Here is a 27,951-nt window from a genome sequence, read left to right as displayed (position 1 = left end):
GAAATTTATCATAGAGAGATGCAGAATAAAAATGTATTTTAATTTTCCATAAAATATGATAACTTAGATAATTTACATTCTATATGACATTTACATCAATATGCATCATTGGTTATAAGAATATTTTATAAAAATTATTCTATGCTCATATAATCAAAGTATTGTATATATTTATCTTAAAAGGTAATTTCTTTGTATTTTTCTTCTTGTTTTTCTTTTTTTAATAGAATATATACTAGAAAGTATTGTAAAAAATACAATTTTCCTTTTCTTTAATATAATACATTATATATTTTGAATATTAAATTTTCTATGCCATAACACATTCTTTTTTCTCTCTTTCTTCCTTTCTCTTTTATGGCAAATATTTATATTTTCTTACAAAATTGTTCTTATGATTAATGATGCATGTAGATAGTAAATCTATCTCATAGAATATAAGTTGTCTAAGTTATATTTTATGAAATGTCTAAGTTAATTTTATCGTATATTTCTGGCTATTATAAATATCAATACATTTTAATTCTATAATTCTATAAGATTTTTTTTTTCAAAACTTATTTAAAAAATTATATTTTGTTGTAACTGCGAACATCATTAAATAATAAATTGGATAAATATTTTTTCAAATTTTACACAATCAATAGAAAATTGAAAATCATAAATTTGTTTTATTGAAAGATTAGTAACATTTATTTTACTTTTGTGAATGCTTCCTTTTATGACAGCAATCATTTGGAAAAATAATTTTTTCCTTTAAAGAAAAAATTCTGTAAAACATTTAATATATATAATAATTATATTGATAGTGAAAAGTGTTTAATTTTTTAAAATAAATCACTTAAAGTGTACCTCTATAAAATAATAAATTGTATATGAATTAAATATACTGTGTATACTTGATACCATATTAAAATTTTGTTAAATACTAGTAATACTAGTAATAATAGTATTAATTATATGATTTTAAATGCATGTATATAAATATATTACAATATAATTTGTTTGTGGAGTATCATGCTTTTTGAATTAATAAATTTGCTGTTTCAGGTGATGATTAACTGACATTTGATCCTGTTTGAAAAAAATTTATTTTTTTATTTTCCCTTTTTTTCTTTTTGCACACCCCAGGTTCTTGATAGACATTATACGTCCATTCTTCATCAGTCTATAATTCAAATTGTATTATAACACATTTTTTTCTTATATCCTCTTTTGTACTATTTGTTATATAATTCGCTAGATGATGATTATGCCGATGTTTTAAAAATAATTTATCCTCTAGAAGCTAAATAAGAAAATAATAATAAAATTAATGCTATTATAGTTTAGAATGATAAACATGTATAAATCAGAAAAAGGTAATGTTTCCTGTAAAATAAGTAATTTACATTAAAACATTCTAAGAATTTCTAAGGATTTTAAGTTTAATAATGTAACTATAATTTGATATAAAAGCTAGTTTTTATTTATATAATTTGATTTTGATGATTTAATACGTTAGTGCAATATAAAACTTAGATACTATGAATTGAGTTATAAATAATTACACTTTTACTTATAATAAAAGAAATTTTCATCCCAAATTTCATCTATGTATGTATAATGATATATTACTACTCTGATAAATATAATGTGATAAATGGACAGAATATTTTGTATAAGTCATTTATTAAATATACATAAATTTTATACACAAGTCAAGGGTCTATGTAACAACTGTAAGTTGCAAACCCTTCACAAAGTAATTTAGAGGGCTGATAAATGAATGATTATAAAAAAATCAGACTAAAAAAGAATTGAAAAAGAAAAGATTTCACTATATTCTATGATATTTACATAAATATTGTGTACATAGACACAATGTATTCACAATGAATATTTAGTTTCTTCGTCTTACAATAATCATAAATCAAATATCCCTCTGACTCTGTAGCTAACACATTAAATAATTCATTGTTAAAGAAACATTTTTACGAAAAATATTGCGATATTCAGAAGTAAAGTGTTAGCTACACATTGCTTTTATATGATTTATGTAGAGTAACTTCCTGGAATTTTATGTATTTAGTTTCAGAAAAATTAATTCCATATTTTTTTTATACATGTATGGGGTATTTGATAGATGTTATTACATTTATTAAATCAATAATGGTTAATATGAGACATTTCTATATACTTTTTAGTATACGATGTGTTACAGTTAATTCTCTGTGCGAAATATACACGAGTGAATCATATTTTTTTTTAAATAATAACAAACTATCTAAATTTTTCTCATGTAAACTTTTCTAATATTATTGGATTTATATAGAAATAAGTTATGTACATACAACATATTTTAGACAAAAATATTCTTCTTGATTCAACATAACATTAATAATTTATTAATATATTTGTTTTGCCAAATTATTATATATTAATTATAAAATATAATTAATAAAGAAAATAATAATCGATTTCTGGGTCCCGCGAATACTTTTTACATACTGCATATTAATATAATATTCATTTAAAGTAATGTTCTGTATATTTTATATGTTCACATATTTTAAATATCGTAACGTTATATATATATATATATATATATATATATATATATATATATATAAAATGGTAATAATAACTTCACGTATTGCTATACTCTTATGTCTATTATGTACAATGACACCATTTAGATAGACATTAGATTTTAATAGTATTTTTTTAATAACAATAAATTAAATAGAACTCTTGTCGCATTAACCAAAAAATTGTGAGTAGCAACAATGAGCCGTAAAATGATTGTACAATATTCCAATATCTAAACTTGCTATACGCGCCGCATGCGTGTAATCAATGTTTATCCATTGAAATTAATTAATAAAGGATTTTGATTTTAACTTAGCTATCTAAAAACAAATTTCATTCATAAAGAGTGAGGAGCTATCTTTTTGCATAAGAAGTTATTCATTTAAATTGACTCCGCTATAGTTACCTCTGATGCGGAGATAGATCTCGAAACAAAATCACTTCTCACTATTTATACAATTCGTAAATGCAGACAATTTAGGTTCAAGTTTTGAACTTTAAAATGTTGTAACTCAGTTTTTTTTATTTTATATTCATTCATCATTAATTTCTCTTTTAATGCGCCGCGAAATTGGCGTTCCACGAATTACAATTTGCGCAGACAACAGCGAAGAGAAACGAAATTTTGTTCTTCGCGCAAAGGTTACATATTTAAGTAACTAACGAACTTGTGGATTTGGCTTTATATAGTGAATCTATTGCGACACCAAGTCTACATAGTTCGCCGGATAAAGACCCACCTTACCGTCCTTCCTTCCTTTACACCATCCTTGTTCATCTTCGTCTTCTAACTTCTCGAATACATCTCCTGAGAAAAATTGTAAAAATTCGATTTATATATATATATATATATATATATATATATATATATATATATATATATACATATATATAACATTATCGGTTACTTTTTAAATTATATTAATCGTGAGAAATAACAAGACAAGTATATTTCTATTTTTAGCTCTAGATATAGAAAATGATATCTTATCAATTAATTATGCATATAAATCAAGTTGAATCGATTGACTTCAAAATTTTGCGAAAAACACGTTTATATTGATATACCTTGCTTAAAACTAAGTTCGTCCGCTTCAGCTCCTTCGTAGTCGTATAACGCTCGCACAGGAACCCCTGGTTCCCCATTGTCAACCAGTGGTTCACCACCGTCCTCGTCCCATTCCTCCTCTTCGAATGGGTTTGACTCTTGCTTGGCGTTAGTACCGTTACTGCAATCATCATACATTTCATATGCGGTTCTTACTGGTTACTAGATAAAGAGCTTTATGCAAGCCACTTTCAACAAACTTACGTAATAGTTGCAGTCCTATTGACGTTATCGCTCTCGTTGTTCTTCTCCGAAGACTGTTTGCTCGAACTTATTGTGTCGGTTTTGCTATCTCCGTGATTGTTGTCCGCTGATATTACACGGCCGGTGGACTTCGATTTTGATTTGTTGTTGACCGGTGGAAATTCCTGTTTGAAATGTGTGGAAGTATATTAGAGTAAGTATATATCTCGACGAATTCAACATAGTGCATAATCGCGATAAAGATGCACGAATTTCGCTCGACGAAAATGTTATGCGTGCAACCAAATGTTTCATATGATTCGAGAGCCGTTTGCTATGAATATTTAATCAGCATGCCAACGATGCATGTGCGATTTCTTTAAAGCCTTTGCTATTTCACTATGCCTATCTTCTCAATAATCTTGCATATGTCAAAGAAAAATTGATTGATTTAATATACTATGTTCTCTCGTAGTAAGCACTGTTCACTTGACAATGTAAGAAATTTAGATATTTTTATAGAGAAGATAGACTATTATCATACATCTGTATTTTCATTATAATTTATAAATTTAAAAAGTGCATATTTACAAAGCACAATAAGGCTTGAAATTGTGGTTTTTTTTTAGATAAATCCTAACAATTAACATGACAAAAACTTTATATGACAGATTATATGAATTATGAGTAGTTGAAGTAATGTTATTTTGATTCTTAGTCACAAATATGTCATTATTGATAAAAGAAACATTTTAAATGAGATATTTTTAAACAATATAATTCAGCTCTTGATGATTATATACAAAATTTCATATTATACCATGCAAAAAAAAATTAACGTAGAATAACTATCGCATTTTCTTTGAAATTTTCTTCTCTCTTTCATAAATATCATTAAATGTCTATATAAGTTTGTAATTTCCATTAAATACCCCTTTCGATCATTATACATTAAATTAAAATACTATTACAATATAATTTACGCATATTTGAAAAATTTGTGTCTGAAAGAAAGTACGACAGTCTTGGTACACTTTTATAATTCTTCTATTCGTGAATTTAATTCTATATTATATTTTCGTTGTTTAACTCCATATATAATACGACACTTTCATAGTAATATAATATTTTTAAGCATGGGAAACATGCAGATATGTCGCATGTGATTTTTAACAATCGGTTGCAGGCATATGATTTATTGTTAAGCTCGATGTGATTTATATTTATTGTAATAATATAATTATCCATACCGTATACCATGAACAGGATTATAAGCATCTTGAAAGGAGTCAATTTACAAACTTTTGAAGATCGCAAAATTTTTTTATTTAAATCTAGTCAAAAGAACGATTATTAAAGTACAATGTGTTCATTTATTATTTTTGTTATAATAATGACACAATTTTTTCATCTTATAAAATATATCATTCAAATAAAAATTGTTTGCTTAGATTTCGGCTTTATGGTATATTTATCTGTATAATATTTTCTTTTGTCTAATAACATAGTACAAATATCATTAATTTGTATTACAAAAAGATACGTATGTTTAGAAAATAATTTAAAAAACATAATCTCTTCTTGAACAGTGTAATTTTGCAATCTTTTATAACTTATATTTCCTGCCTTTGTATATTGTCTCAATAGTTTGTAAATTCATTCCTTTTATATCTGCCACCCAGGAAGGAGGCTGTCCATGTTCACCTTTAGGCAGAGATCCGTGCGATTACGTGCGAGCGCAAGCGCGGAGCGGATTTACGGTTAATTCGGTTAAGCCGGCTAAGAGCTAGAAGCTGAGAAAGGAAATCCATCTTGGATGACTTCGCGACCAGCTGTGACATCCGCGTTAAAAGCTAACACGTGCTTGTCTAACCGGTGATGAATGACCTCTCGATCGTTTCAACGTGATCGAGATGAATCTTAGTCGAAGCAGACCGCACCGGATTTTGGATGTATTCAACAATTATAAAATGAGATTGCGGGCGGTGCGTGATGTGTGTGTAACGTGTAAACAAAACTTTACATGCAGATCCTCGCCGACCGGGCGTTGATTGATGAGTGTGATGGAGCCTGCTGGGAGCGCCTCCTTCGACTTCGAGCCCTTCGTGATCTCGCGGAACTCCTCTGTGTAGTCCTGCATAATAGCAACGTCCCAAAACAATCACATGCATGCATTCCGGAAAATTGTCATGGGTTTCTCCTCTCTCCCTCTCTATCTCTCTTGTAATTTTATATTTTCTTTTTTTTAATATTAAAAATATATTGCATAATATTTATATCATTATATGGGAATTCTCGATATTGTTTAAGGTATTTTCGGATAAAAAGAAAAAGGCGAGGCGAGAGGTGACGTTATGGGGTTGGGCGTTATTCTGGCAACGAGTTTAACCATTGACACAGTGCGCGCTGACGGGAGACAAAGGCACATATAACATCATTTAAACAAAAGATGCAATTGATTGTAATAACGAAATACTTTTTGGGGGGCGTTTTTTTATATAAGTTAATTAAACTGAAAAATGTTAATAAAAAAGAAAATAAAAACGCAATGCATGTAATCCGTGATTCAGTATAAAATGACGATCGATGAGTTCGCGTTATATACGATTGTATAAATTTTCTATGTATTGATAAGATATTACTCTTTTTTAAGAGAAGTTGCGCTCCCAAATATAAGTAAGATAAATATAAGATTATGAGTTAGAAGCTTAAAATCTCAAGAAGACAAAACATTATCGTAAGCGGAGTATCTTCTCGGAAGCGCGACTGTACAAAAGCGTAATCTTTAATGTTATACGATACAATTTGACGACATAACAAGTTATGAGGGAGTTAAAAACGCTGATTAAGAGTACGTCCGTTCGCCTCCCTTCAAGTGCGTAAGATCTTATATTCGTTACTTTAGTGCAAATAGGGTATCATTTTCATATACATATATATTGTCTATTATAAAAAAATCAGTATTTTATTTATTATTATTTTGATATGGAAAATTTACTTTTCTCTTAACAAAGCTTTATTTCCTCTAAAAATAGATATATTTATATTCCATGTTAAATATTTCAAATATTTAATGGCAAACATTATTATTGTTGTATTCTTTGTTGGACCAAGTGTGCCAGAAATAAAAGAATATATGACAAGGCGAACATAACGAGTAACGGTAAAATTATTGTAAAATAAAAGGAAGAACTATAGAGTAATATTCATTCCACGCTACAGCTAAATGTTGTCTAACAATAGATCTTCAACCACGAGCAGGGCTTTTTCATGCGACAGTATAGAGTTTTTGTAGTGCGTAGAGAGACAAGCATAAGCAAACTTACCTCGAACTGCGGCCAATTCATAGCCATATTTACACCATGATTATTAGACCACCACTTGAGATCTTTCTCGTGATCGGCGTTATTTATCGTATGATAAAATTCCTCGTATATCTGTGGAAGCCTGAAAATTATAATACAACCCATAAAATAATAACAATAATGTGATACGCGAAGGTTTCTCATATTCATCAAATGGCAGAGACAAAAAAACACAGATTTCAATTTTGCCAGTTTTATTATTTAATTTAAATTATTGTAAACTGAATTGACACTGAGAGTCATTAATTAATATTGATTATGATAGACGATCGTATCACATTTATGCAATAACATATAATTAATTTTGTAAAAAATATATTCTTGATTTTTTTTTAAATTTGTTTTTTTCAATTTTGTCATGCAATGGGCCGTACAATTGTATAATAATGGAAAAAGTCTTACACTGGATCTTGCGATATGTTCAGACATTTGTGAATGCCGAAGAGGACGTCTTTGAAAAATTGTAGTCGCTGCGCCTCCATTTCCTGGCACTTCTCAAACACTTGCGTCATGTCTTCCATGTACTTTGGATTATATTGATTGATTTCTTGAAGCGCCGCTTCGTACTTCTCCTTTGCCTTTTGCACTTCCTCTTTCGTTTTTTGCACTCTGTCCTGCATTTTCTTTACCTGTCAAAAGAGACGAGGAAAATATTTAGAAATCTTACAGAGCATTCTTCTTTAATGTTGGCTTAAAGGTAAAGACTTTGGTTGGCATCGCGAGATATAGTCTGATAGTTTGAAGCTTTTAAAGCAGCTTTAAACTTTATGATGGTAAAAGCTTATAAAAGTACGCTCCGTATATATATTAAACTAAAACTTTTTCATTTTTCACGCAATTTGCATTTTTAATCTTCAATATAATGATTATCACGCGACATTCTAAACTGATTATTTCGTTAATTTACAAAGTTCAAAATCTACAAATGTTAATTAAAAAGGATAACTTTTAAAGGATAATCCCAATTCTTTACCTTCAGTTCTAGTACATCGCCAAAAAGCACGGAACATACTTTTTTGCGATATTAAGCATGAATGCCACATTAAGGAAGAAGACAAGAAATATATATGTATATATAACGATTTTTTGTATGTCAAAAAAATGTGCAAATATATATATATAAATTCTATTTACTATATCAACCTACGTATTTTTTAATCCACTTATAGTGTTTATCTCGTCATGCAACTATATGTAAATAACGTACAAACTAATAGCCGTTCTCAATCACAATAATTATTTAATATGTATTGTAAAGAAATTTTCATATTAATATTGAAATACATCGTTACATTTCTCAAATAATTTAAAAATATTTATTTCTTGTCAAAATGCAATATAAAAATTATTTTACATACAAACTTTTGATATAAAAATTTTGAGTTTTTTTTAGAGTTTCGAGTCTTGGTTAAGTCTAGTTAAGACTAGAAAATAATAGTAAAACTTACACAAAAATTTTATGGAACTTTAAAATATTTTTATATAGTAATTTTACATAATTAAATAATTGCAATGCTTAATAATTACTTTCCGACCACGCGGAGTCGCTTTACGGTAAAGACGCAAGATCGAGGATTGTCCGAGAAATAAATGTTATCCGATTTTACAAAAAAACATTGTACGCGTGCACGAACATCACCTGTGCCGCGAGTGTTCTAAGAATTTAATGCAAAGAGATTTTATGTATATCGACTCATGAATTATCCATATTTCATGCACGTGCGCTGCGTTTCTAATGTTTATACCAGTTTTGAATTAACCAAATTACGATAATACACGTTGAAATGTGTACTCTTGTAATTACGAATAACGCTTAATCAATCAGCAGTGCAAATTATATCAATCACATTCCTCTATGTGGCAGTCCTCTAAATTTATACGCCAAATAATTATTTTAAGCAATAATAGTATATCTAATATGAGCGAGCAAAGCATGCTACATTTAAATTTAAGAGGTAGGTCAACATTATAAAAATTGATAAGAGACTTGAAAAATGAAAAAAAAGAAAGCATGTAAAGGAACATGTGCTGATTGCATTCTAATTTCGATTCATTCGATCTATCAATTCGAGCAGATACTTCTCGTGCGTTAATCGAAAAAACTCAAATCAGAGGTTTGCTTACCAGCAGAGCCTTCTGTAATAAGAGAAAGGGGGAAAGACACATAAGTCAAGTAACATGCGACATGCAACATCATATACATACAAACTGAACGTCGCCTATTTTATTATTCCTAAGGATTTTTGGTACTCTGAGCCTCCATGCATCACATCCACAATCTGTCATCTAAAAACGTCGTTAGCTGTCTTTCAGAGATGTCTACCTCCGACATCGAGATCATTAGTGTGCCGATTATGCGTGCGCGTGAATTTTGACGATGATTTATATGCTTCAGAATTAAATAGAAATCTAAAAAAACGCGGAATTTTCAGAAAATTTTCTTTTCTTTTTCTAAACTTACATTAATCTCTGCTCCAGTATCCCTAACAATATTTTGAACAATTACGAAATAATAAAACTCAGAAATACAGAAAGATGCAATATAATGTTTCTTTTACATATGTTTCTTGCAAGTTTGTTTCGCTATTTAGGTTTAGTTCCTGCCGTAGTTTAATTACTACCGTGCAAAAAATAAAGAATAAAACATATATTAGTCCGTGACTATTACAAAGTATCCTTTCCGTACCGAATGAGAAATGTTGGACAAAAAACACAGAGTGTACAAACTGAGAATTCTGCGAGCAGAAGCGAACGAATCGGGTATCGTTAGCTCACTGCGAAACGTTCGAGAGAAGCAAAAATGGAAAAAAGAAAGAGAGAATAGCGCATGCAAGAATTCTTAGGAACATACAAGGTGTAAAACGTACGTTTTCAGAGCCTCGGGCCATCTGTAAATAATACTCACTAAAGAACAACTGTATCTACCGTACGTAGAACCGCGTGTAATACGCGTGATCGAGATGCCAAGAGACTAACGTGAACATATGATGTCAAATGTATACATTGTGCATATCTATATAATTCGATTGTCTCATTGTTTTGAAAAGGATACTGTTAAAAATGCGAAAAAGTGTATTGCCGTGAGATTATTTTAATTCGTGGATGTTAATCTAAAATACGCATTGTTGTTAATTGAAATAACAAATGTATGCAGTATATATGTATATATTTATGCTCACGAATATTCGTATAGCAACATTTAATTTGTTACCATTATAATTATCGTTTTAAATATTATCGCATTTCTATTTATATCTCTTCGAGAATTGTTATCAAACTAAAGAATACCTAAAAAACATTTCATAAAATATCGAAAAATATTACGGTTTCCACGAGAATTTTAAAATACTCGAAAGTTGTAAATAATTATTTTATTAGACACAAATTTGCGCAATCTTCGTGTATCATATTTATAAGATATTGAATTGATTTTAATTTGACGATCTTTTAAAAGCGAACATGATGACGGAGCGACTTTTATTATAGTAATACATGGTACTACTGGTTGTGCCGCGATCGTTAGTAAAACGTTACGAATGACAAGTGATGTAATATGTGTGCGCGAGATATGCGGGATGTACAATGGATTGTGACGTGCTCACCTGATCCGGCGAGAGAGAACTGTCCGCCGAGGCGTTCCTCTCCATGTTCGCCGCGGTACGTTCAGTCTTACAGCTGTTGTGATATTCCGATTTTGCCTTCTCGACCTTCTGTAGGAGTTTTGCCCATGGCTTTTGCGCCTTCTTGAACGCATCTTCCATTTCCTTGCGCTCCTTCAGGGTCATCATCGACTACAATCATATAACCAAACCCGTGCAATATCAGTTAATATTACTATTGCAAGTACTATTATAAAAATTAATATAAGAGAAATCACTGAGAGAGTAGTAGACGTCAAGTCTTCCATTTATAAAAGTATATTGGACAAAGAGAATGTAATAAAATAAATTTTTATAATATAATTTAAAAATAAATTTTAATTGCATACTTCAAAAAAATGCATTAGTATAAAATACAAAAATGTCAAATATTTTAAGAATTGAAGTTGATTGAATTTGTTGTATCAATTACTATTTTATCATTTAAAGAAATGTCAGCGTTTGAAATATTTTTTAAAAGGATAATAGAAATCTTGTACACGACTTCAAATTTTTCTGTCTGTTGGAAGGGAAATTAGTTTAACTGTTCGTACCTTGTGGTACGTGTCCTTCTGCCACGTTTTGACTTGCTGAACGATGTCATTGCAGAGATTCTCTTTGACCCTGAGGTGAAGATCGCAAAGTCTGTCGGATTCTACCAGGACGCCCTTCCACGCCGCCTCGGTCGTACCGTATTCAGGTCCTTTCTCGATCTTGTCGTTCCAATTCTTGGACCAGTTCTTGAGCGCCTTGGCGTAGCTCTTTTCAATCTCCGCCCTTTCCTGGACCAACGCTATCAAACTGTCGCAGAGCTTATGACCGTCCTCGATCCTCTTCGTCGTTCGCTTGTAGTTGCCCGGCTCCCAGAAGGAATCTGATGTTGCTATCAGCATGTTGTCGTCGCTGTGATGTGACATCTTAGCCTAAGTCGAGAAATTCTCTTCACCTGAAAATGAAAAAAGAATAAACGATCAGGAAGATAGCAACAAAAAGAAAAAATTTTATTGCTTTTTGTAGCATAGAATTTTATATTCGTATTAAAATTTTTAGATTCTCTCCTCTCTCTTTTTTATACTAACAGTTTTTAAATTCATGAAATTAAAGGTTCTTTCTGGCAAGTTATCACTTTTCTGTATACAAGCGGCATTAGGCCGGCACATTTATTATGTAGGGATTATTTGATAAATAAAAGACAAAGTTTTTAAAAAATTCATTTGGAGATTAATGCATTATTAAAAAGCTCATACATTAAAAAGTCACATGCGTGATATTACTGATTACGTAATATCGCGTAGCGTGTGATTTTTTAGCATTTGTGACTTGCCTGATTATTTATTTAAGCAATATCTCTTAGATCAGGGAAACATACAGGGAATTCATTGCAAATTTATATATATAGAGTGGGCTCAAACGTTCCAGCTTTTGAGATTTTATAGGAAATTTAATTTTGAATAAAAAATCTCCAATAAAAAGTTAGCGCCCAAAAATTTCTAAAATCACGGTTATTTTATATATTTTTACAAAAATCAGGAAATGTGTTTTATAACAAGAAGTACCGAAACAAAAGTTGAAGAGAATTAAATTATCTTTCAAACGAGATCAAAATAATTATAAGATAACCAGTACATATTTTAAGACAATTAATTCATCTCCATGATTTCTTTACTATATATTTTATGCTATACATTTCTCGTATCGTTACATATAGTTACTTATTTTTCTCAATCTGTTTTATATTCTAAGAAATTGCATTCTTTCCGATTTCTCAACGAAGGAATTTACAAGCTGCAACAGACATGGTAGGCGTCCCTATGCAGGAATGTTGAATATTTGCTAGAACGGGTATAGTAGAGTTATTGGATTATGTCTCGATTTGGATCATCGATTGGCCCAATTTGCGAAGCCATCACAAATCTGCGCGGTGAGACATGTGCTGACATATCGCGATACAAGTATGCATAATATGTTCGAATTCCTTTCTTAAAAATAACTTTAAGACACTTTCGCGCGCGTGTGCGAATGGTTTTATATAAATTTTTCTATTAATAAAATATGTATTCATTATATTGACATATTTATTTTCCATAGTATCAATTTTTTTAGTATCTTATTTTCAATTAAAAATTAAATTAAAATAATAAAATAGAATTTTAAGATAAAATGATATATAATATTAAAAAAATTAAGATAAACTCTAAAATTTTCTTATTTCTCGAACAACGAGTCTTAAATAAAACTCTATGTATTGAGAGAGAATTATTCTCGTCAAGTACCTCAAGACTCTTAAAGCGCGATTTTATTGCAAGATGGCACGCAACAGTCGAGAGAATGAAAATCGTGTCTGTGCGATGCTGCGCGTGCGGCGATTCTTGATTCGGTCAAGCGGACTAACAATTAGATATTAAATGCGATCGTCAAGACTCGGTACTCATTCGTATGCAAATGCAGTGCATCTAATCTGCATTCTCCGACTCTAGTCATCAACGGTTGCGGAATTGCTTGATGGAGTTTTACAGCCAACAATATTGGCATCGCTTGTTACATCCTAATAGTATGAATTACAAAGGAAAATAGTTTCAGTTCAGAGAGAAACAGTTGGAAAAACGTGTAAAAATCTAATCAGTATTATATATTGTCGAGAGTTCTGTATACTCTATGTATTTCTATGTAACTTTAATTTAATAAATTAAATTTATAATTCACTTTCTATTTTTTCTTAAGTTTTATTTTTCCAATATTTTTGTTCTTCATATCTCAACTTTTATATAAATTATATAATTTATAAAAAGATATTAAACTGTTAAAAACTGTTAATATAAGATACAAGAAATATTGATGCAGCAATCAAGATTTTTATTCTCAAACATCTTCTCATGTTAAAACGTGAAATTCTCACAAATGTGTTAAATTGTCCTCTTTGGAAAACACAAGAACAATGCCACTTGTGGGATCACATGTAAATGAATGGATAAGGAAACAAATAGCGGCGTTAATAACAAGATAATAGTCGTTCGTGGATACGGAAGTGTTCGTGGATTATACGTCAAGAAACGTCCTTGCTGACCCAAAGTCTCCGGTGAAAGTTGATGAGAATGAAATCTAGGAACGCAAGATCCGTAGATTATGAGATACATTTTTGTAGAGAAAAGAAAAATAAGATTAAAACCCGTTGTGTTTTCTTGAAATTATCCTCTTGTACTTTATTTGGTACTAACATATAGAAATAAATCAGAGTATTGAATCGATCATTGAATAGATCAAGAATCAACCAATCAATCTTGAATTGGATCGCACAATAAATATCAGTCTTTATTTCTTAGATTTCTGTTCGTCACAAATATTGAAATCAACTGGTACAATTTGTATCCAATTAATTTCATTCTAAATAGCAAGTTTATGTATTTGTTTAACTAATGTCTGTGACTAATTAGATATTACTTGTTGCTTGGCTAAAATATAATAGTATATTAATTTATTTATAATAATATAATATAATATAAATCGCCATGTCTTTTGAAAATTATCTATTCTAGAGTTCTTTACTTACTAATGAATATATACAAGGAAATTAACGGGGAATTATGCGCATTGCGCAAGAAATAATGGACTAGGAGGTCCTCCGGACTAATTTGCATGTTTTAATGCAAACACTTGTGAGAATGATATATTCTTCAATTGCCCCGAAATATACACATAATTACATGCATAAATTTGCACTTGTGTTTCTCAAGTCTACAAATTATATCTTAAAAATCATAAATCTTTATGAGTATTTTCAAATATTATCATCAAATATTATAGAATAAAAAAAATTGCATGTTCTTTTAAATTTATATCAAATCAAATATTCCTTATGCAAAAACCAGATGTTAAAAATCCTAAATAAAGGATTATATATATATATATATATATATATATATATATATATATATATATATGCAATGTATTTTAGTATTTGAGATATTTTTAAATATTAATTAATATAATAGAGTTCATATAAATAATGTGTAAGCTATACGAACTATTAGAATGCTATAGAAAGAGAGAGAGAGAAAGAAAAAGAGAGATCACACGAAGATGACGAAGGAGAGTAAAGAGGCGTGGGTCGAGGAATGCTGCTAGGCCGGCCTACGGGATTGATCGACCAGCTCGAAAAATCGAGCGGAAGGTCGTATCAAGGCCTCAGAGCGGACGTCGATTTTCGGCATTGTCTGGGACAGCTGAAACGAGGATAGCTGTTGCTTCATCTCTCTCGTGTACGAAATAGCTCTGCGTGAAACCTTTCCTCGGCGAGCCCTTTCTTTCGCTCCAATGGGCACGGTCGCTCTGGATCGTGGAATGTTGCTCTACAGCTAGATCAAGCAATCGGGAAGGCGCCACGAACATGAGCGATTACGCTCTTTTTTTCGTGTAAAACTGCAAGATTTACCGACGCATTGTTAAGAGACTGACGAGGGTATTGTTTATGCCGGGTATCGTGTGCGAGACACGATTGATGAGTTCCTTGATTCATGTAACGATCTTCTAATATCGATTAGAAGACATGCCTCAAGATACGCATTAGAAGATTGGAGTATTTAAAGAAATGAAATAAATATATGATGTAATTGAAGATATCGAGATGAAGAGATAATTAATTCTCGTATATGTGAGTGATCTTTTCTCATTTATATATTTTGTATATCAAAAATTATACAAAAATTAGATTAAATATTTCGCATTTAATTCGATTAACTTATGCGTTTGTTAACAAGTCATCAATATCAATATTAAATTTTTATAATTAATTATAACGTGAAATATTCACATACATAATTTTTGCTAAATATTATAGAATCAGCTTTAATATTTGAAAAAAATATGCTGAATTGTGTATGCGATATTGTGATAACGTGTGCAAGATTTCAAAAGCATACTAGTGTTGAAAAATGCCACGTATACAAATACCATAAAATAAGCTGCTTATATTTTTGTAAATAACAAGATTGTAGCCACTTATATTTTTGTATATCTTTCTTTCTTTAATTTTAAATTTAATAATTACAATCATACATTATCGTTAAAATCATGTGCATCGATCATTAAAAAATCAAGAAAATTTTTTGAAAATTTTTCAAATCAAATACTTTTTGTCCAAACATAAATAAAATTTTCAATAATTTTATATAAAATTTTATTGTTATGTATTTTTGGCGATGTTGATAATTTGTTTTGTATGTCTACACTTGTATTGAATTTCGCAACTTTTCGTATTAGATAGTGAAAATGTTGAGTTAACAAGAATTGTGTGATAGACGATGATGCAACGATTTGCTTTTGCGCTGACGACGCGTATAAAAGAGAAGTATGAACGATATGCTGAATCATTCGTTTTATTACGTCATCATTATCGGTTGCAAGGGTGTCTGGTGTATCTTACGCGTGCTTTATAACATCTTCTCTCGAGCGTGTACGCGCGTCCTTGTTGAAAAAAGTTGCATCGCTTTCATATATGCACTATTACGGGGATGCAAAGCTGCACTGTGCATCATACAGCGCTTAAGATACAACCATTATTTCTTCCCATTACATACTTTTTTATTAATATTCGTAATTCTATTCTTTAATTCCCTTTTCTAAATTAATTCCATTCCTTATTCTTTAAAAATTTGATTTTCTTAAAATAATTTTTTTTTAAATAATTAAGAAAATATGATAAAAATATAAAATATAAATATGAAAAAAAGAAGATGTAATTAACTAGTTCTAAAAAAATAAATAAAAGTATACAATTATTCTTAAAGAGCTACAGTAAATGGTATCCAAAATTTTAAAATATATAAAAATCTATTATTGTATAATTCAATAACATTTTTTTTTAAAAGATCTTAAAAATTATGTTTATATTTATTTCAAATTATTTTCAGAGTATGTTATATATATTTGTTATAAAATGATTCGAAAAAAATTGGATAATTGGATAAATATATAGCAAAATATCTAAAATTTAGCTGACATAAATCGCAGATCGGAAGAAGAGCGAAGAATTTCTATGGATATCGCGTAATTTCAAACATTCGGCAAATGAATTTTGCGCTGTGATTGCATTTTTTGAAACGCTCAAGTTGTAGATGACATCATCTCTGTGCCCTGGATAAATTGTCAGTGTATCTGGTACCCGACCGCACAGAGAAAAAAAGGAAAAATAATCTCGATAAGATAAAGGATGTGTCGTAAATAAATCGTGAGTAACCGTGTAATCGCGTATAGCGATGAGAGGACGTAAATGCACTTTGCACCTCTAAATAGCACGGATATATATGGCGCGATTTTATATAGAAATTATTTATACGCATCCTTCCTTTATATTTATCGATATATAAATAACAATAAAGCCTATATATGTAACATCAATGAACAATTACGTCATGGCTTTCCGGCAATCGTCGAACGTGATTTAAACACCAAACAATTTATTCTCGGCAAGCGATATTATAACAATAACGCTTATCGTAAAGATCGAATTAATTACTTCCGATTCTCCATTAATTAAATTTTTGGCCGCTCTAGTTTAGAAGTAGAACAAGGTACAGTAAAATCTCGTTATGATAATTTTAATTAATGTTACATGTATGTTTCATGTATATAGGATTCATTATATTTTATCGGCTTATTTTGTAACTATTATAAAATGCAACGGAGTTACTTGATAAGTATATCTAATGTGCATTATAATAATATTTTTATCCTCATCCAATGCTCGATGTGTAAAAAGATATATTATATAAAAAAAAAAATTAATCACAGAAATAGGTATATATTTATATATTAACATTGCATTACTTTCAAAAACAGAGATATTTTGTTAAATTGAGAGATTACTTGGAAATATCGCTTATCATATATATCTTTGCTCGATCTGATTATTGTTGATTTTAGTTGATAGCAAAAAATTTTACGCGTCTTCAACTTGTATTCATTTTATTGCTCTTTGTTGATGCACTCATAGCGATAGCACGCATAGAGATTCGCCAGATTGCAATTATTAATGCATATCAATGTGACATTCGAGTATCGTTTAAAGATTAAATTCCCATGTATAATCAACATAATTATTATATTGATCCGATGTAATAATAGGATGTCAGAATGGTTTTATAAATAACTATGTGCTACGGACGCATTGTAATAACAATGATATTCTTGCGCCATGTATAAGAGATCATCGATGCATCCGGGCAAATGACACGTTCCTCGATGTGGTCACGCTTGAGTCATCGCGTTGCAGTTATCGTTTCGACTGAGTTTCCTTAATAACGAGTATATCCACATTCATTTCGAAATTACTGATAATAGAAATCGCATCATCGTCTCTATACGATAAAAAAATGTCAAAATATTACTTCCTCAAAATTTTGTCGATATTTGCGTCTACTAATGAAAGATTCAACACATTTTATATAAAGAATTATTTTCATACAGATTAATTAAAATTTCAAACGTTCTGACATTTCTCTAGACGATATTGACAACATCTGTTTGTATATTACATATTAGTTGAAAGATGATTGTGCAAGTCCAGAAATAATTAAGTATAAGTACTCGTCAATTCGCATTTACTTAAGAAAATTAAAATATAAACGTTCGTTTAACGATCGAAAGCCGAGAGGCCAACAGAAACTACGGAATAGGAATTTGTGCCACGGCACGCTTCGGGGACAATGCCGAGGAGATGGCAGTTAAGGAAATATAGATGGCCTTATATATATAAAACATCGCGCCACGTTAGGCAAGGAAAACGTCATTTACGGCGGATTGTGGCGAAATATATAGACAGAGTTATACGCGCGAAGTTTCTTCGGGAATGAGATTGTATCGTCTTTGCTACATGAATTAAATTTATTTTGATCTCTGTCATTCTGCCATAATCGCCGAGTTTGTCTTATTATTTTTATAAAAAAGATCTCGTTATTATTCTCTTAACAATAATTATATATAATTTTCCAGAGAATTTTATCACATTAAAGAAGTTTAATTTTATTTAGCCAACCAATATTCGACGTCAAAAATAATTTCCATTCTAGAAGCTTTAAACTGCACTTGAAGTTATAAAGAAAAAAAAAAAAAATTACGATTAGGGAATTCCTTTCATCAAAATTCTTTGATATAAAAATTATTTTCACACTAATATCTTTCACGTCTCGCGTCTTGTCCAAATCAGATTGACAATTTCAACGATTTGCGAATCGGTTTGTAAGCTTTGAGAAGCGCAGTTTTCTATCGTCATTTCCATCGTGAATAAGTTTATCGGTCAAAGCCTCTGACTTTTGGAAGCCAGCCGAGACTGGCTGAGTGTTTTAGGGCGCTTTGAAAAGAGACGCGATTATATGTACAGAGAAATAAAGCTCCCTTCGCGATGGCGATTCATGTTCGCGAGATATGCTGTTCAGAGTACACTGTATATTACGTGTGGTCTGCGTCTCTTCCTGTAGCTATGATGGTGTCTTTGAACCGAGCATACTGCCGGTCAACAGTCGCGAATGAAGATATTATGCGTTTTTTTTTCTCCCGTTTTATAAGATCTTGCTGCTGCGGCATAAATAATATATACAGCAAAGTCGATTCTTTGGATATCGAAGGTGATTGGATGTTTGACTGATCAAACCGTTATAAATTCGTGATTAGTGTCTCTAGCGATTATAGTCATTTGTCTAGAAATAGCAATATAAGGTGACGTCAGACAGGGACGGATAGCTAGTCATCAGGCAGATAGAAAGTAATCAGTTTCGCATTGAGCGTCGAAAATGAAGATATTCTACATCTTTTTTCACTTGCTTCATTGGATTGATTCAACATGTTGATTTATTAGCTTCTTAAGTCGCAATCGTAAAATGCATTTCGTGTTTGCGTAATCAAATCATCGTAAAGTGGCAAATATATAGTGCTTAGTCATACTATTCTAAAATTAGCACTATATCGGAATGGGACTGTACTTATCGTAGCGAATGAAATAATTCATGTTTTTATATCGTCTCAATAGCGTAAAGCGGAACGTTCGTTCATATATTCGCGAGATACAGTCCCGTTTATTTTCAGTTTTAGTAATTAAAAGTTCCATATCTCTTTTTAGTTTTAACCTATATATTTAATTGACCGTTATAACGAGGTAATGAATTAAATAATTCTATTTCTAATCTTTTTTATCAAGACGCTTTGCATTTCAAAATTAATTTCTACAGAAATGTAAAACCACCGCGATCTCGTTATAAAGTCTAATTAAACAGTTTTGCTTCGGTGTACGCCCAATATTATATTTTCCAATAATCGCGAACGCGAAACAATCGCGATATTCTGCGGAGATAACGATCCGGCATACGTGCTTTCAGGACGATGGAGGACGTCTGCATCCGACAGTGAATCATGGCGACGACGAGCCTGCCGTTTACAGAACGAAGATAGCTTGATCAACGATACCTAATATTACACTTTACACAATTACATTCGCAAATTCACGTCCAAAATCTGGGTTAATGTGAGTCCTATTAATCAAATTTACGGTTATTTTGAGTAGCATTATATTGCCATCACAAATGTTTCAATGGACAACTTGAATTAATAAATATAAAATCAATAAGGATCGATCTTTCAATTATGTGGACATTTTCCTGATATATTTTAATCATGCACGTCAGAGGACACTTCAACAAATCTGACAATTGTTTCAATGTTGAAATAACTATAATTTCGAACTTACAATATATATGGCAGAGATTAAAGATTAAAGTATTAACTAAGTCAAAACTACGTCAAAAGTTGCGATCTTGATTCTTAATGTGACGCGTCTTCTATTTAATCGATAACACTATTTTTATACCTATGGTAGCAAACATACGTATTTGTTATTTTGAACTTGAAAATCCAGTCCCAAATGTAGGTCATAGCGCCATGTTCTGATGCTTTATCATTGTATTAGAAATGTCGGGGTCATTTCGCGCTTCGGTAGAGACGAACTGTTGCAAATGTCACAAACATCCCTTTATATGCTATATCATTGTCAACACAAGCTTTTCTACAATCACATTTTTACTTCTCCGGAAAACTTGGAAAATATATATTCCTCTATTATGAATTATTGATATAATATTTTTTTTAAATAATAATTAGGAGTATACACACATTTTAATAACATGATTATAATCGATACAATATACATATATATATACATACATACATATATATATATATATATATATATATATATATATTGTTGTTTTTTTTACTATATTTTTTATTGTTAATAATTTATGAAATTGTCTATACGCCACGGTAAAATGAATTATTCAGACAAATAGTCAAACCTGTCGGTGTTGTTTGTAGGTATTTTATGCGTCTTTCAGCGAAACGTTGCGATGCATTGTTCTATCCGCACGATCGATCGCGAACGCGGACGCGGCGAAGATTAAAAATTTGTTGGCGCATTGCCAATACTCGGGAAGCTCGAAAATAATTCACGAAGCATACAATGGATATTTTCGCGTGCGTCTGATGATAATTTTTGTAATTGGAATGCGACTCGTGCTAACCGTCGACAAAGTTGCGGTTGGATCGGAATAAATGGACGAGGTATTTCCTCGCAGCATAGATATTAAGAATAAAGCAAAAGGAGAAAGGGCTGAACATATAGATACGAATGCATTTTAAACGCGCATTTTCCTATATTGTGCCCAGCACTGCGTCATTTATGTTATGAAGCAAGGTGCCGCCTGTGCTGAACGATCTCTCGATTGTATGTTCGATAATACTTTTTTCGAAACATTTCCTCGCATTAATAAATTCACATTTATTTTCTTAAGATTAAATAAATTAATTTTATGTACTATATATAAATATATTTCTTTTTTTTTTTCATGTTCGCAGTTTTTTAATTAACCATTTTTAATAACAATTTTCTTTTCCCGTTAAATACATTGGCATTATTGAAAAAAAATAAAGTTATAATTTTTAAATGTATTTTATTTTATAGACATTTAAATCGAATGAGAGTATTTATTTGTGGATATTCGTTGATGAATCTATTCGATTTATCATTTTAAATTGCTGCCGTATATATCCGCAGGATATATACAATGTATATGCAGCGATGAGACCGGTTGATTAATATCAGGTCGTTTACGAACATGTGGTAATGAAAAAGCGTGAACTTGACGTTTCAGCTAAACTTTCTACGCATTTATCAACATTCCTCGTAATGCGCATTTTCTTATAAACCACCGCGGACACCCTGTATTTTACTGTTATCGGACCTGGTATCTGCCCCGGCCGGTTTAACAAGAAGCACAAGAAGGTCGTGTAACGCGGCAACATTACTTCAACGTGGTACGTTACGGCTGTCAAAAAGAACGTAACAACGGATAAATTATGAATAAATTATGAACTCTCATTACGGACGCGGGATAAAGTAGAGTCATGTCAGTAACCTCTAATTCCGCGCGAACGCGTTGACGGTCGGCGATAAATTTGCATCATTAAAGATTGCCGGCTGTCTGCCGTTACGTAAAATAAATAATCGATTTTAAGCGTCCAGGCGTCGATAAGGACCACGTATACTACGCGTCATTTGATCAACTGTTGAACGCATGATATGCCGTATTAATTGCAAAGATATTATTCTGCGAAAGTAATATTTCATTTTTAGAATCTTTCAGATGTAATGCAGTCTAGTAACCGGCTCTCCCAAAATTCTGATGTTACTTTTTAAAAAATATTAAAAATATTAAAAATATTTAATTAAAAAATATACGATTGAAGATAGATATCGTCTAAAGACATGAGATGCCAAGTTGATGTTTACATTATAAAAAAAAAAACAGCCAATACATTTTTAATTTTATTAAGATTGATTTTTAGCCTTAATAAAACTTCGATTTTTAAGACGTTATTTAACTTCAAGAAAAACTCAGAAAAAAAAATTTTTAATCTTGCAAATTTTTTCTTGAAAAATTTCAACGATCAAATATTTTACATTTATAATTATAATTATTAAAGAATCGATACCATTGAAAATTGTGCACGTAAATAATCAGCAACTAAAAACAGCACACAAGTTAAACAAACCGCGTACGCCTGTAGCGTCTTTTAAAGATACTATAAAGAACCCGTGCAGCCCTTATAATAGTTATGCTATGTGTTTCGCACTTTAACGAGCCGATCTTCCATTAGATGAGATATTGGAGGCGCTTTTCTTCGTCGGTAGAGTGCAGAAATTCATGCAGGATGATCCTGAAGGTACAATTAGTTGCTGCTCTTCTATTGGCCTTGAAGCGAGGCCTGTTAATCCACTTGTACGATCCTTAAAGTCCCCTTCAGATCGAGATTATTCACTTCGAGGGGGATGAAAGGCTCGAATCTGGGATCAACTTCGCAAATCCGAAACTCAAACATTTCAATGGAGATATGATAGAAAAATTCAAGAGAGTCTGCTTTCCTTTAATCTCAGTAGATTTTGAGTAGAAAAGAGTTAATAAATTGGCAATAAAATAATAAATAATAAATATAATTTTTTATCAAATATATAGATTAAACAATTTTGTAAAAAATGTTTACGTGCACTATATTCGATAGTTCTTTAATAATCATGTAAAAAGAATTATGATTTGATTTTTAAGATCTTCCCAGTTTTTATAATTTTAGCAACCTCTTTTAAAAACGTGACATTTTTTTAAAAATTCCAAAAATACATTTTTAAACATTTTTAAAATTCTTCAAAAAAAAAAAAATCAAAAAGATATAACGTATATTGATTACTATATGAACTATATACATAGTTTAGTCTACTTCAGTTCTGGTAAAAGTACGTTAAATAAGAGCAGTGATGCGTATATACATGCGTAGAAAATGACAAGATGTGGCACAATTGCGTGCAATTTCTTTTCAGTTTCGAAAGATTGATTTTACGAATACAAAAGACAGTCTTGCGAAGAGAAGGACTTCGTTATCGATCAGATGAAACCACCTACTTTCTCTCGCTCGACACACAATCCCGCTATGTGACACGCGATCGGGAAGCTATCGCATCAGTATCTTTCTCAGGATTTAAGTATATTATATTGCACGTCATAGATCCGTGCTGTATCAGGTGCTGCGCATCTTTTCGTGAAAAAATATTACTGCCATTGCGATATCTACGATCATAATAAGACGTTATGGAGATATAAATTCATTATATTTTCTCACGATACGTTCTAGATGCGTTCTATATTTTTAACGTTATACTACACAGTTTAATTTATTTACAACAAGTGTATATAAGTATGGGAAATAATGGAAAGTTTAGCGTCGCAACAATTTCGCCACGATCCTTCATGTTAATTTGTCATATGAATTATTGAGTAAATTTAGCAGAAGGTAAGTTAGATGGTGTGCAATATCTAACGTTAAGTGCTTCATATTTTTCTTTACAAAGTATCTCGGCTAGGACATCGAGAAAGACGGGAAAATGGATAAGAGCAAGTGGGGTGACAGAAGAAAGGGTTTTGAAATATGTGGAGCGGAAAGAGGCCGACAAATTTCAGTGTCTACTCGCAATGGATCGTGAGATATAGATAACGACTGTGTCGTCGTTACTAAATTATATTACCGAATATTGTTAGTACAATGCGATACAAAATTATCTCTATAAAAAAAAGAACCAAATAGATTATAACCATATTTAATCCCTTTGATTCTAATAACTCAATAATTTCATCTACAAGAACAAAATTATGTAGTGCATTAATTATTATTAATTATTATTTATTGATGCAAGAAATTTTCATTCCAAATATTAATTAGGTTTGCAATAAAAGAGAATCTCGTGCCGAGAAGAAAGAGATCATGGTTACCTCGCTACCCAACTTTAATTAGAATCAGTGCAATAATTAGACGTAATGAAAGTAAATTGTTAAATTATTTCGTAAAATTCTCTCATTCTCGGCAACTAAGAGAAAAGATACTTGTTAAAATTCTTGTGCGTGGATGTTGTTGATTACGTTCCCCCATGCGATAAGCATGTATTCGAACCCTCGCTAATGCAATTCCACGAGCCATGATCGAATTAGTTTCTGAACGAGGCGAGCCAAGGTTAATAATGGCCAAGTACGGGATGTAACGTGACATCGATTAAATCGTGCGACCTAATTTGCGCTGAAAATATCTGCTCGATGAATAATCCTCGAATACATTTTAAAATGAGCACGTATGTGTAATAGTTCAATGGAAAATAATCTTTATATGCTTATATCTTTATAAAAATATTTATATCTATCTTTATCATTGTTAGAATAACATCTATATAACACTCTCTTATCTAAATTATTAAACTAATAATAATAATATTGAAAATAAGTTTTTGTCCGAGTAAATTATTTAACCAATTAAAAATGTTAGTTTCATTAAGTTAAAAAAATAATTAATTAATATATATAAAAATACTCTATTTAAAAATAAGCATGTATTAAGAATTAAGGAAAAAAAAAACATTAAAAATTATAGCATTTGTAAATTTTTCATTGTCCATTTTTCATTAACGCCTGATATACATATAAGTATAGTAGCTTCTAGTAGCGCTAAATTTCAAATCATGTCAAATTATGTCACATAATTCCTTTAAAATAAGATCTAGATTTATCGAATGTGATATGAAAACAAATCCGCGCATGTATCGCACGATAACGACGCACACAAATCCACAGGATGTCGCCCGCAGCGAAGCGTGTCTATGACTGACTCTCGCACTGATAGATGCGTGCAGGGGAACTCCACCATGTTTAGCGTTTCTTAAGGTCAGTCAATTTAATGTTCGTACACGTCACACTTAGGGCATTTCCATTTACAAGGAGAATTAATGCGCGAGTAAAGGTGTCACGATCGTGAAAAATTAAAATCTAATGTATTTATGCGAATATGGCAATGATAATGATACAGTTTCGATGTTTTTTTACGGAGTATGAATACTGTCAAAAGCGATTTGATCATTAAATCAAATTTAATGAGTTCTCCATATGATTCATTCCCCATTAATTATTCAAGGAATTGTCCGATGGAAAAGACGACGCAAGAGCTACGTGACCTTGGGGAAGTATTCCTCAGTATTGCACTTAACACATCAGACACTCTTAAGCTACGACACGCGCTAATGAGTTGCACTTATTATATCGTTTGCGCTTTATAGATGATCTTTTTACGCTCCTGATTTTCCATCTACGTCGAACATCATATATAATTCGAAATTTACACTGTGCTTTAAAGTTAAATAATCTTGAGAACAGCAATAAGAATACACCAATTGAATATCTCGTAGATCAACCGTAGACTAATTACCAATCAGCAACTTCAAAGTTCAGACTTAAGATCTGAAACTTGAAATTTTGGAGAATTAACGCAGTCGACCAAGATCAAGATTATAACTTCGAACGGATGAGAAGTGCAAACTTCGTTATTTCCGCTAGGATCGGAGCTCTGGATGTCGTATTGGAATTAGAATAGAAAGCTGACGCATATCGACAAACGTTCCATCGATTTTTGAGCTTTTATAAGCTGTCTAAGCTGCCTAGAAAGCTTCAACCACGCGAGCTTCACTGAAATAAGCTTCCCTAATAAAAAAAGAAAAAAAAAAAAATAGTCAACAACGCGAACCAGACTAACGATGCAGACTCCCTACCTCGGTAACGCATGGTTGAACGATGCAGCTCGTTCAACAGGATGCTTTTTCCGATTTCACTGACACACAGGCACAATCACAATTACGCACCGACGTGACACGCGCACCACTTCGATAAAAGCAGCTGGGAGAAAACCCGGATGCCACGTTCCGTACGGATTTATAAATAAATCGTGGCTATCTGCACGTAAAACGGACGTGCGATCCACGCGACACGATGGTCGAACACGGACTGACGTAGAAGAAGGCTCGTGACGCTCGTGGCTCGTAGCTTCAGAACGCAGCTGAATGATCGTGAGAAAAAAAATACCTGTTATTACGCGTCACGCCACTATAACAGGTAGCGCTCTGCTCCGAGAAACTCTGTTAATTCTTCCATCACAAACGGGGATAATCAAATTATTCCGGAGCAGTTTTTCACCATCAACAGTTTAATCATAAGATTACTGTGGATTTTTATTTGCACGACACTCAGGTAGTTCCAATTTTTTAACATTTTCCATTATTTACATTGTTATGTTAAATAATCGTTTTTAGAAAAAATTTTTGAGTTTTTCAGAAAGTAAATTCTCTATCACATTATATAAAAAATTATTTTAAATGACAGGTGATAAATTATATTAATATATAATATTAGATATGTTAGATTATATTATATATAATATGTGTGATTATTCGAAATGCCAATTAAATGAATATAAGTATAACACGGCCGACTATAAGATTATTAACTTGTTATAGTAATTAAGTTAAAATATTAAATAGAATAAATATTATACTAAAAATAAGTGAATAAAGTACGTATTAGAAAAAATAGCATAATGAATTATGAAACAAAAATATTTTGACATATGTTTTCCTCGAAAAGAAAATATTATTTCACTTTTATCACCATTATAAGCACCATTACTAATTGATTATACGGAGCCATTCTATAGTCAATAAGCTATTCGTATTGATGATTCCTAGTAAAAAATAGGAATGACAAATCAATATACTTTCACGAAGATGGTCGCTGCCGAAGGTCGACATAGTAAAATGAAGAGAAGGCTTACATAAGAATTCATTCGTCACAAGAACTTATTTACATATAGTGCTAATTATGCCTCTGTCGAGGCGCGTAGCTACTGAAAGCGCATACATATTTGTACATCGACTTCAGTCAAGGCAGACAATTCTCGAGAATATCTCATGTTTTAAAGATCGCGGCTAGAGAATGTTATTCTAATTGAAAGTGGCATTTAATCTTTCAATGATCAAATCTTGTTTCAGTTTTGTCACAAATAGAAAGCGGAGACTGTAAACTTTATGTTTATCTGTACCTTTTAATTATTCGTTTATAAATATTTAAGAACTTATGACACTTAGAATACATATCTCAAAACGATCCAAGATTCTCTCTCGATCATA

General features: G+C 31.2%; 2 protein-coding genes across 6 annotated transcripts in view; both read right to left on the bottom strand.

Annotated features, from left to right (window-relative positions):
* Positions 1–27,951, bottom strand: part of LOC126853044 (FK506-binding protein 59-like) — a 406,809-nt gene that overhangs the window by 8,022 nt on the left and 370,836 nt on the right. The window contains exon 1 of one of the 2 annotated variants that reach the window (XM_050598443.1): positions 16,870–16,879. The exons of the other annotated variant lie outside the window; for it this stretch is intronic. The gene's annotated coding sequence lies outside the window, so the exon portion shown is untranslated. Of the gene's footprint in view, positions 1–16,869; positions 16,880–27,951 lie in introns of those variants that run through there. 2 annotated transcript variants of the gene reach the window in all.
* The window catches only part of LOC126853004 (protein kinase C and casein kinase substrate in neurons protein 1), a 47,929-nt gene continuing 22,581 nt past the window's right edge, over positions 2,604–27,951 (bottom strand). The window contains exons 1-10 of one of the 4 annotated variants that reach the window (XM_050598387.1): positions 26,542–26,785; positions 11,420–11,811; positions 10,830–11,018; positions 10,095–10,115; positions 7,630–7,856; positions 7,189–7,309; positions 5,886–5,996; positions 3,884–4,047; positions 3,640–3,800; positions 2,604–3,379 (exon numbers count right to left, since the gene is read on the bottom strand). In XM_050598387.1, the coding sequence (XP_050454344.1) occupies positions 3,267–3,379; positions 3,640–3,800; positions 3,884–4,047; positions 5,886–5,996; positions 7,189–7,309; positions 7,630–7,856; positions 10,095–10,115; positions 10,830–11,018; positions 11,420–11,782 (1,470 nt within the window). In that variant the 5' untranslated portion in view covers positions 11,783–11,811; positions 26,542–26,785 and the 3' untranslated portion in view covers positions 2,604–3,266. Of the gene's footprint in view, positions 3,380–3,639; positions 3,801–3,883; positions 4,048–5,885; positions 5,997–7,188; positions 7,310–7,629; positions 7,857–10,094; positions 10,116–10,829; positions 11,019–11,419; positions 11,812–26,541; positions 26,786–27,951 lie in introns of those variants that run through there. The other 3 variants (XM_050598379.1, XM_050598398.1, XM_050598395.1) reach the window with 3 other exon arrangements.

Source organism: Cataglyphis hispanica, chromosome 1 (assembly GCF_021464435.1).
Source record: "Cataglyphis hispanica isolate Lineage 1 chromosome 1, ULB_Chis1_1.0, whole genome shotgun sequence".
NCBI lineage: Eukaryota > Metazoa > Arthropoda > Insecta > Hymenoptera > Formicidae > Cataglyphis > Cataglyphis hispanica.
The sequence above is the reverse complement of the archived record's forward strand: the minus strand, read 5'-3'. Positions and strand labels throughout refer to the sequence as shown.